At 50.1% G+C, this 11,978-nt stretch overlaps 2 protein-coding genes across 2 annotated transcripts in view; one reads left to right on the forward strand and one right to left on the reverse strand.

The window, feature by feature from the left end:
• LOC135829412 (EF-hand calcium-binding domain-containing protein 6-like) overlaps nt 1-4,369 on the reverse strand; it is a 32,046-nt gene extending 27,677 nt beyond the window's left edge. Inside the window, exons 1-2 of the mRNA XM_065341820.1 lie at nt 3,855-4,369; nt 436-572 (exon numbers count right to left, since the gene is read on the reverse strand). Of these exons, the coding sequence (XP_065197892.1) occupies nt 436-572; nt 3,855-3,972 (255 nt within the window). The 5' untranslated portion in view covers nt 3,973-4,369. The remainder of the gene's footprint in view (nt 1-435; nt 573-3,854) is intronic.
• A 4,120-nt stretch (nt 4,370-8,489) lies between these two features.
• Nucleotides 8,490-11,180, forward strand: LOC135829413 (Na(+)/H(+) exchange regulatory cofactor NHE-RF1-like). Its single transcript, XM_065341821.1, has one exon. It carries the CDS (start codon nt 9,583-9,585, stop codon nt 10,186-10,188), a length of 606 nt encoding a protein of 201 aa, XP_065197893.1. The 5' UTR covers nt 8,490-9,582; the 3' UTR covers nt 10,189-11,180.
• The last annotated feature ends 798 nt before the right edge of the window (nt 11,181-11,978 follow it).

Genomic DNA, 11,978 nt, shown 5'->3' on the forward strand with positions numbered 1-11,978 from the left:
TGCAAGGCCGAAGAATTGACCGCCACTATTCAGCCTGGCCTACACCACACAGCTAGCTACGGAGTGGCTTTTCTGGCCAGTGAATCTCTACTTTTAATCTTTTTCATTTTCTCCCGCACACACATCACACCACATACTCCGGCATGCACTGGCTGTTGGCAACCACCCAGGAAAATGAAAGAAAAGTCAGGAGTCTGAGAAAGAGAAGAAAGACGTGTGTCACCATAATCACACAAACACACACACACACACGCATGCGCGCACACACACACACACACACACACACACACACACACACACATACACACACGCATGCGCGCACACACACACACACACACACACACACATACATATACCCACACATTCACACGCATGCAATTACACACACACATATGCCTGTACATGCACACACGTGCAGCTAGAGTGGTATGTTACCTCCTCAATGGCACGCCGGTTCTTTCTGAGACAATCTCGCAGCAAGGCGTCCACCTGTGCGCCGCTCAGCCTGGGGTCAGGGGCATTGCGTGGCGACGTCAACCCGGGGCCACTACCACGTGGTGACGTCATACCAGCTGAAGGGCACCAACAACAAAGCCAAAACTGTGGTCTAAAATGTGTCTGCCGGCTTTCAACTCTCAGTGCAATTGGGCAACCGTGATTATAAACATAACAATGCCATTATTATGCTCTCGGTTTTACCACAGTCACGGACACAGCAAAGAGAGGAATTCCCTCTCTCCGGTATTTATAAGTCTTGAAAGCGATGACGTCAGAAGTGGTCAGAAGTCAAAGTCTAACTATAAAATACAGTGAGACCTGTCTAAGACGACCGACCGCTCAAGGGACCTTCACAAGGTGGTCTCTGTTACCAGGTGGTCTCCTTATGCAGGGTCATTTGACTGGACATAGCATCCCTTGGTCCTGGTTGCAGTGGCCTTCAAGGACAGGTGGTCGCCTTATCCGAGTGGTCCCCTTTCCAGGTTTCACTGCGCCGGCTTTTGTATCCACTCTAGCCATGGCGAAGTACATGCATGGGGTATGGTGGGTGGACCCATCGTGTTGCACGTAGGTGTGAATGATTCTGTATTAGTAGTGGGTCCCTGAGCGAGAGAGCGCCCAGACCAGTCACTACCGGTGGATGTATTTTTTTATTTTTTTCACCTCGTCATGTCCCTTCTTCCCTCTCTCATAACAGCCACCTTCACTTCCTTTCCCCAGGAGACTCCCTTTGATAGGCATCCATTTGCCTCTGGAGAATCCTTGAAAATATAATATCAATAATGTGTCACTGTGCTGTGAAGGAAAACAACGCAAACGTGTATGCATCCATACAAAATCTGGATCCAAGTGGACCCCAAAAAAATGCAATGCCAGCTCCAGAGCCAGGTCTGCAGGGGGTCAGTGATCCGATTTAGAGGGTGTGTGGACCCTGGTTGAGAGGGTGTATGGCCCCAGTTGAGAGGGTGTGTGGACCCGATTGGGAGGGTGTGGACCCTGCTGAGAGGGTGTGTGGACCCGATGGAGAGGGTGTATGGACCCAGTTGAAAGGCTGTGTGGACCCGGCTGAGAGGGCATGCGGACATGGTTGAGAGGCTGTGTGGACCCGGTTGAGAGGGTCTGTGGTCCCGGTTGAGAAGGTGTGTGGACCTATTTGAGAGGGTGTGTGGGCCCGGCTGTGAGGGTGTGTGGACCCGGTTGAGTTGGTGGGTGGACTCGGTCAGAAGGGCGTGTGGACCTGGTTGAGAGGGTGGGTGGACCCGGTCAGATGGGTGTGTGGACCCGGTCAGATGCAGGGGCGGATCCAGAGATCTCTACACGGGGTTCCGGTTGAACCAAAATTGAACAGCCAAAATATTATGGAATCAAATGTGCGGCTGACACTTGTAACTACGACAATCCGATTGTGTTAATGGGAATCGCATGCTTTTAAAACACATTACAGACACATATTCTTCGATCATCCACCACACCACAACTGCGCTCTCCAGCCGGCCTCGACACGTTACCACAGCACACCACCAGCGCTGGAGACTGAGTCGGAGCGCAGTTGTGGTGTGGTGGACGATGGAAAACCTGTACAGGGCCAAAGGATGCTGCTTACCCTACATTGTATACGGACACATAATCATATACATGTATGCAATCGACTGGCACATAGGTTCAGTGAGGGCTTGAAGACCCTTTCAACTTCTTGTAAAGATCGAATATGCAAGCCATGGGTACGTTGAGAGCCAGGAATGCCGAAATGACAACTAAGTTACTTTCCCTGTCCATTTGCACTTTCGGAAATTTTTGGCATTTTTACGATGCGAAATGCTCTATTGTCACAGGACAAGAGCACTGTCTTCACTTGACAGAAACAACAACAGCGAAACAGTGTCGACAATCCCTCCAATGTCATCTAAAACACATCGCTGGTGCAGCACTCCGTCCCTGCGGAGGAACAACTAGTCACTACTGCATGCCGCAGCAGGTAGAGATTACTGACTTTGCTTGGATGTCGGAGCCCTCATCTTCTGAGGAGCTTGAACTCTACGTGTACGATTCGAAGTTCGTTGAAGAGTGTCATCACTCGGAACATCCTTTCTCTTCTGGAAAAAACTTGTCCAAGGAATACTGACCACACCACACCGATCCTTAGCAGCAGTGAATGCCAGCGCCAATGGAGGTAAGTTTGGATCGTTTCGAAAGATCAAAAAGGAAACAACCACCCAATGTTGTCTACAGTGTCCGTTTGTAAATCACGGACGTGAACACCAGTACAGACTACTATCGGTATACGTACACTACCGTACAGTATCGATCTACCGCATGCGCATGCAGTGCACTGTAGCTCTACTCCTTGACTCAGTGACTGCACTGGCTGTGATCGGACAGACGTCCTTTTGTGCACACATGATATTTTTTCGATATTTCTCAGCAGCACACTTTGCAAAATTTAGGGGGTTCCATGGAACCCCCCTCCCCCTGGATCCGCCACTGAGATCATGGGTATGTGGACCCGGTCAGAAGGGTGTGTGGACCCGGTCAGAAGGGTGTGTGGACCCGTTTGAGAAGGTGTGTGGACCTGGTTGAGGTGTGTGGACCCGGGTTGAAAGAAATCAGCCGGGTACTCACAGACCTGGTTGAGATTGGGTTCATTTGGTCTGTAAGAGAGTTTGTTCGTGCACCTAAACCAATCCAAACCAGAATGGATGACCTTGATCAAAAGGCAATGCCAACGGCAACTGTGCCTGGCTGACCCTGAAGCCTAGAGTACACATTGAATCATATGATCTACGATTGTACGATTGTACACGTCTTTTTGTTTTTGTTTGTTTGTATTATTTTTACTTCAATAACACTGCCTCCTTCTGGAAAGTTGAAACAGGAGAACATGAAAAGGGACCAAAGAGAACAATGGGAAGGTGGGTGCTACAGAGTAGCCGTGTGATGGTGAGTCTGGAGGCACTCCACTAACCCTCCACATTTGTCTCAGCCTCAGCTGCACAATGTACAGTTACTGCTCAATGAAATCCAGTCGCATCACTCGGGTACGCGCCGGGCGTCGTACAGCCCTAGACCTGCGGACACTGGGCTGCAATGCAAAGCTCAAACTAACGGTTACTTGAGTGACACGACTGGATTTCGTTGAGCAGCACTGTAGATTCTAGTCATGTACAGTGCTGGCAACTGAAATCCGACCCCCTGAGCGGTGGGTTCACATTCTAGCGGTCTCTGTTTCGTAGTCTTACCATCCCGTGTTGGGTCTTTGCGATGTGAGCGCACCGCTCAGGGGGTCGGATTTCAGTTGCCAGCACTGTACACAATGTCATGTACATGTAGATCTACATGACACGACGACTCCTTCTTACCTTGATTCCGGGGTGAGGTTGGTGCCGTCGTTCTCTGCCCGCCCTGCTGCTGTCCGCCGCGAGATCCCTTGACGGACAGCGTGACCGGGGTAGCTTCAATCGCTAGCGGCGAAGACATTCTAAGTCCGTTAGGACCTCTGGGCCCACAACGTCCTTCGAAAAACTTCACTCAACAAACCCTCCGTCCGAATATCCCTGCGATGGTTGTTCCGCAGGACGCTCAATGGCTGCAAGCGCAGTTGAATGGAAGCCGCGTGGCTTGTCAAGACGGGACGGGAATAATTGTTTTGAAAATTTGGGGACGCCTGATCCGCTTTGTCGAACCTGCGTAGGTCTGCATGCGTTGTGCGAAACAACCAGACACACTAATTGTTGGCTAACGACTATTGCAAATGAGGAAGAACGAAACTACCACCACGCATACTAGACAAACTCTCGTGTCGTTGTGCATCGGACACCCTGGTGCATGACATTCGAAAACGCTCATTCACCAACGACCAGATTGAAGTAGTTTGGAGTTTTTGGCCTAGCTGACCTACGCCACAAAACACGAGCTTGTTGACGGGATTCCGGCAGCCAGCTTCTATAGCTGACTTCGAATCCCTGACTGGCCTGACTCCGTGAGTCTCACATCGTGGTTGCTGCCCCGTAACCTTGGAAACGGCAGCCTGAACTCCATGTATGTGAACCATGGCGCCCTACACAGACTATACAGCCGGGCTATCATGCTGACCTGCCGCCCGGTGCATGCAGAATCGTGTAGATCTGCCACAGAGACAGTCAGCGTCCGTGCCACTGCAACTGTTCTTTCGTTCAAGCCAGGGAGCCGTGAAAGCCGTTCACGACTCCCTCATCAGGCCAGGCCCCAGTCGGCAAGTACAGCATGTTTCAGACAGCATGGTCAGTAGATCTACATGTACATCTGTACATGATTGTACAAAGGTATCGCCTGTCCGTGCTGTCCCGCAGACCCAACACAACTGTCATCTTTATCGCTAATGACAGTCTAATGTCAGCAGATCTCCTCCTACTCCCAGATCCTGCACTGTGACCAGGTGACAGTCATGTCATTGGATCTGGCAGCCGTCTAGCAGGCCGGGATGGGTCTACTCCACCCCATCAGCTCCGACTCCCTGTCAACCCGCGCCGGCCAATCCGAACTTGACGCCAAGGCGACCGTTGCTCCTACCAACAGAAACGCACCAGTCGCAGTGGAGGGGGGGGGGCGGGGGCGGGCACCACGGGCCGGCGGCGCATAGAACATACAGCTACATGTACATGGATATGCATGACCAGGACGACATGAGTGGAACCGTCCTCAAGCCAAGGTGAAGCAATCAAGCCTCCATCCAGGTTACATGGTTCAAGGGTAAAGCTAATCATCATTATGTCATGTACATGTAGCCTAGCGATAACCACCTGTAAAATTTAATGATGAGCTCGCAGCTAGCATTGCAACAGCGGTCTGGACACTGGAGCGTTTGAAAATATCCCAACGCCATGGTAGATCTACTGGCAATGGCGCTGATGTGCAAGGCCAAGGCAAGGGGAGAGTGGATCAGCCGAGAGCGCCTGGGCTTGAGGAGCGATGATGGAGTGACTGATGTTTTGACATAAACCGAGCCAAGAAATGTCGGGAAAGGTGCAATGGTGAGGAACGTGCGAACGTTTGTCAGCTTAAGCCTAAGGACATGTAGACGTGGAGAGTAGGAACGATAGTGAAAGGTTCTGGGAGAAAGGAAGGGAGTGAGGGAGAGGAGCACCAAAGTAGCTCCGACCCTACCCCCCCCCCCCCCCCTCTCAATCACTTCGGCTGCAACCCTGATGATGGAATTGAAATGGAAACGCGGCGCCATTTTTGACTCTTGGTCGGATTTCTTGGCCACGACTGTACACTGCAGAGTGCAGTGGATGGAAGTTCCATGACTGCTGGTAGACCAACCAAATACCAGTTACAACTTGCATGGTACATGTTCTTGTCGGTGACAATCGCCTTTATCATAGTTTATGTTCCGGCAATATTGAGCCCAGTTCCCGTTTAAATGTACATGTAAGTTCCGACACGTCCGCGTTACCAGTGGCTATACAATTGTGCTGAGAAACGCAACCAGCTTTGGAAGTTTCACTGACACTTGCGCCAAGCTACCACAGTACAGTACAGTAACAAACAAACAACCGACCTCATTTGTTGCATGGCTAGTGGCCATGGTGCAGGCTGAGCCGCTCCCAGCTCATCTTCAGGACCATAGCCACGCGGCCCACGCCTATGGCACCAACCGCATCTTATCGCGCAAATACATGCACATGTATGTAGTAGCACGCAGTACACGCCAACATGCACATGTACAATTTGCAGTCTGCTCTCCGGCGCGGTCTTGATAAGTCGCGCACCTGATCTTGAAGACAAAAATGCGTGACTTATCACGAGTGAGCTACTTACATACATTGTACAATCATGTAATTATTGTAATAGTATACGTACGTATACAAAGATGGCCTCCAAATTGTAATAGTTTTCACTGTGTTTCCTGTACATGTATAGTCAGACCTCGCATAACCGCACACAAGCGTTTTCCACAAAAATATCCGGATAGGCGAGGGAACCGGATAATCGAACACACACACTGTATGTATGCATGGCATATGCTGTAAATCGGTGACCAACGATTTTCTTCCGGATGGTGAGGGATCCGGATAAAAGAGGACCGGATAAGCGAGGTCTGACTGTACATGTACATGACTTTGTACAGACTCAGTGCTGGGCATGCATTGCGGACCCTTGACAGGACGACGATGTTGAGCAAGCTTCGTCCACGGCGGTCTGGTACGCATTTTAGTCTTATAGTTATACTTACTTGTACGTTATAGTGTTTTAGTAATCGTGTAGATGTGTGTAGATGTGTGTAGATGTGCAAGAAGAAAAAGTCCCGGTAATCCAGCGGAGGTGTCAACTCATTAGTGCAGTTATGGACATGCACATGATTGTACATGTACATGTACTTACACTTTGAAAGAGAGAAGGATCCAAGTGGAAAAATGTTACTTTCTTCTTCGTGCGGATCCGACGGAAGCAATCATCAGACAACCCTTTCGCAATCATCATGTACAATGTACATGTACATGTACTTCAGTGCATGTACTCAATCTGCGGACAGAACTGTTCCGTCCTTTGTGGACATGCACATACATGTACATGTGTGTATTTACACCGTTACTGTCAGTGTACCGTGGTGTACACACACACACACACACACACACACACACACGCATACACACACACACACACACACACACACACACACACACACATGCGTAAACATACACACACATGCACAAACACACCACACACACACACACACACACACACACACACACACACACACACACACACACACACACACACACACACACACACACACACACACACACACACACACACACACACACACACACACACACACACACACACACACACACACACACACACACACACACACACACACACACACACACACACACACACACACACACACACACACACACACACACACACACACACACACACACACACACACATACACACACACACACACACACACACACACACACACATACACACACACACACACACACACACACACACACACACACACACACACACACATACACACACACACACACACACACACACACACACACACACACACATACACACACACACACACACACACACACACACACACACACACACACACACACACACACACACAAATGTACATGTAGTAGCAAAACATACATGTAAACGTACATGTAAACGTACATGTAAACATACATGTAAACATACATGTAAACGTACATGTAGTGGCTCATGCTGTGTCTGAGCTGAGCGCTCCACATCAGCCAAGATAAACATCAAAATACACGGGGATTGGATTCACTGTTGTGTCATCCCACTTGCACCAAGATAAGATGGATGGGAAGCTGTTCTGAGTCTGTTCACTCAGAATAACTCTTGCTTGCACTGATATCATGATAATGATCGTGCGCTGAGCTGGGTGTGGGACACCCATAGACTCATACGCATAGTCATACAACGACTGAGATTGAAAAGTGAGATAGAGACGACATCATGATATCAGCAAGGACCTGGCTTAGGTGACACATGAAAAATGTCGCTCACAAGCTAGTCATATCAATTTTTTTCGACATGTCCCAAGCTTGGTAGATCTAGCTACCCGTGGTGCATGGTATGGGCAAGCAGGCAGCATGCACCATTCCTCGATGACGGGCGTCCCGGGCGCGGTCATCTGGTCATCTTGGTCATGGTCAGCTCAAGCCTCAAGGACGATGAGCATCTCGTGAGCAAGAACGGCAGCGAGATGATCGATCCGGCGTTCAAAATGCCTTCAAATGCCGGTTTTTCCGAGCTCCCAGCGCCGCAAGTGCACTCGCTTCAGGAGTATGTACTAGTACTTGCATTTGCCTAACTGGATCGATCTCTCCGCAACGCTGCGGGGTGTGATTGCTTCAGTACGATCAGTCATGTAGTTGAATGTCACTGAATCAATACAACGCTGGTATACCGGTATGGTTGGCACTTGGCCCTTCTGCGAGCCGCGAGCGCTGTCCACCCAGAAATGCTGATGTTTTCTGCCCTGCATGGTGCGTCGAGGCAGAAACGTATGCCTATGGACGCGGAGGACGAGAGCTCCGCAATTACTTCGCCGAACAATTATTATCTAGCATTCCATGTTTCTGATTTGATTGCGAACGGATTTGTTCACGCGCCGCGGTTGCCCATACATACTACCCCTCTTTATCACACTGTACTGGTGCAGTGGTGGTGGAGCTGCTCGAGGCCTGGGTGCAGGGACTCCTGCTGTCCGGAAAATCGATTTCGCCTCAGCCACAACAACGTAGTACAAGACAAGCACTATTTGGCAGGTACTATCACTGTATCAGTAACAACACGCTGTATTTCCCTACTCCCTGTTTGTGTTAGTGATACTGTAGTCTAGTTCTCCATCTGCAATACTCTCTGCGAGGAGTATCATCATCAGCGTCACCCTGCGACGAGACGACAACCGACCGTACACGGCTACTGCTGCTTGTTCGACAAGAAAAACCCAATCGCTAGGTCTTATCGTCGAGGCATTTGCGGCCGCTAGCAACTCTCCCGATCAGCTGAGGACTGACCCAAAAGTCAACTCACCAGCCCACAACTGCGTGCCATTCGCGAACGCTACCAAATACCGCGCGCGTCTGCGCTTTTGGCAGCGGGGCAAAATCTAAAAGCATCGCAGAGAGTGCCGTGCTGACCGGCTTGCCACCGCTCGAAACGTAGCGCTCACCGTTTGGGCCTAGCTAGCTGCTTGGGCGAACAGAGCGTGTGACGGCGTGTACAGAGAGACCAGCAGGCAGTCGATCTATCTACATCCAAGAGTTGGATCTCTTGGCCAGCAGCAGGGGCCCGGTGGGGCGAGTTGTCGTTCGCAATCTCGAAAAGGAAACCGTAGATATCAGCAGATTCAGAGAACCCTTAGCGAGCACTTAGACGCTGAATCCAACCAAGATAGAAGGCAGAAATTTTATTGTTGAAGCGAGTGTACTTCGCTTTGGACTAGTTGCAGTCGTGTAGACTTGTTGTGAATCTAAATATTAATTGCTTGCTTGCTTGGTAGCAACGAATAGTGCTCGCAGTACTGTAGTGGAGAGTCGAGTCGTTACAATGGAAGAACCTGTCAGCCCCGTTTCAGCCAGTCCCGTTTCTCCCATGTCCCCGCCGCCAGGGATAAAACGGCCTCGGCTGATTACCGTGCGAAAGCCCAGGGACGGTGGCTCGTTCGGCTTCAACCTACACGGCGTCAAGGGCAAACCTGGCCAGGTCGTGAAGAGCGTGGAGGCCAACGGGGCAGCGCTGATCGCGGGTCTCTACCCTGGCGATCGTGTCATCGACGTGAACTCCATTTGCGTGGTGGGGGAGACGCACGCCTCGGTGGTCGGTCGGATTCGAGACAGCGGAGACCTCGTCACTCTCCTAGTCGTCGACGAGTCAACGTACGACTTCTACAACGCGCGAGGATTGGTGATTACAGAAGCCGATGCAGTACCGTTGCCGTCAATGAACGGTGCTCGTTCATCGGACGACTCGACTAGTTTGAGTGGCAGCGTTCACAGCTCGTCCACGGAGGGCGCACCGCTGTCGCCACCTGGGGATCGCGAGCCAGCGCCAGTACCGCACACCTTCAAGAAAACCAAGGTGAAGAAGCGGGACGCAGCCAAGGTGGCAGAAACCGACTGGGCGGCCAAGAAGAACTTCTTCGACGACCTCTAACGATAGGACCTGTTTTACTTTGGAGTAAGTTTACATTGAGAAACCATTCATTCAGAGACCTGGATCCCACAGGGTCACAGGATCGCTTACTAGTTTACCATAGGCATAGTTTACATGTTGTGGTCAAAGTCCATTTAAAAAAAACTTGAGCAAAATTATCATGAGAAAATTCCTTGAGCTCAAGCAAGCGTGGTGAAGCACGTTGCTTGAGCAAATCTATTCGCTGTGTGGAATGAGTTTGCATGCCTGCAATGCTTACTGCTGGACTAGAGCTCCACCAAAACGACGCTGTGCTGTGTGCCTCTCTCCCCCCCCCCCCCCCCTCTTCTCCCCTCCTAAGTCCTAGCTTGATTCCAGCCCAAAGCTCCTGTAAATTTACTGCTGATAAACTGCTACGCTACCTGCTGCTGCTGTTGCTGTTACTGCTGCTGTTGCTGCCACCCATGTTTTCTGAGAACAGGGGGGAATTGGTTGCATGCGTATTGCCTCGCGCTGGGCATCCCCCCCCCCCCCCCCCCGTACCGCCATTTGTAAATCAAGAGCACTGCTATATTACTACGCTTCAAATGAGAACACACCGCTAGTGGCAATAATTGTTTTTAAGTAGCCAGTGTAATCGTAATACTAGTCATCTAAAAGTGTTGTAATACTTGGGACATTTGCGCACGTGCATCCCCCATTATAGCCTAGAGTAACCAAGTCGTAGTTTTATAAATCATTTTTCTCGCCCTCTTCCTCTATGCTATGGTAGTTGTAATTCTCTGCAAATGTTTTAAAACTCTTTTTTTCTCCCCAGCCTATACCGTGCTATGGGCTCATCAGTACAGGTGTTGGCGTTTAGACTAACATTACACTTCAGTATCCAGTGTCCAGGGCTACTCATTGCTGTTTTCTGATGATCGCTTAGTATGTGGAACTCGGAGTTAAAAACACTTGTTTTCAACCTCTCATTGTTGGTTTGTACTTCAGTACAATCATGTAAAACCGTCGCAGAGCTGTTGCCTGATGACCGCCTTGTGCGTGAGGCTCGGTGTTACAGAGAAGTCTTCATTCTCTACTTCTTGTTGCAACATGTACGACTAGCAGCGGACATTGAAATCCGTTGGGAAGTCTTGCAGCCGTGAGCACTGCTGGTCCATTTTTTACAATGTGTGCGTGAATCACAGTGCATGTACGCGCTAAACTGAGCTAGGCCACTGGCCCCGCGCTCATCCCATCGGATTTCAATGTCCCGGACAGTACATGTGTAGCACGGCTGTTCCGGATGGTCATCACTGTATTGCTTGTTTGGCATATCATGCACTCCTGGATTCTCTTACCCCGTTGGCGCATTGTTACCTTAACTAAACACTTCAGCACCCTTCCCCCGCATTGGCCCCTATTTCCAAACCAATTCTCTCTCTCTTTCTCTCCCTCTCTCGCTCTCTCTCTTTCTCTTTCTCTCTCTCTCTCTCTCTCTCTCTCTCTCTCTCTCTCTCTCTCTCTCTCTCTCTCTCTCTCTCTCTCTCTCTCTCTCTCTCTCTCTCTCTCTATCTATCTATCTCTATCTATCTATCTCTCTATCTCTCTCTCTATCTCTCTCTCTCTCTCTCTCCCTCTCTCTCTCTCGCTCTCGCTCTCTCTCTCGCTCTCTCTCTCTCTCTCTCTCTCTCTCTCTCTCTCTCTCTCTCTCTCTCTCTCTCTCTCTCTCTCTCTCTCTCTCTCTCTCTCTCTCTCTCTCTCTCTCTCTCTCTCTTTCTCTCACACTCTTTCTCACAAGCACATCCCACACCCAAACACTTACATACATG

Source organism: Sycon ciliatum, chromosome 13 (assembly GCF_964019385.1).
Source record: "Sycon ciliatum chromosome 13, ocSycCili1.1, whole genome shotgun sequence".
Lineage (NCBI taxonomy): Eukaryota > Metazoa > Porifera > Calcarea > Leucosolenida > Sycettidae > Sycon > Sycon ciliatum.

Coding starts and splice junctions, on each gene's coding strand:
- LOC135829413 (XM_065341821.1), top strand. CDS start 9,583: ATGGAAGAACCTGTCAGCCCCGTTTCAGCCAGTCCCGTTTCTCCCATG.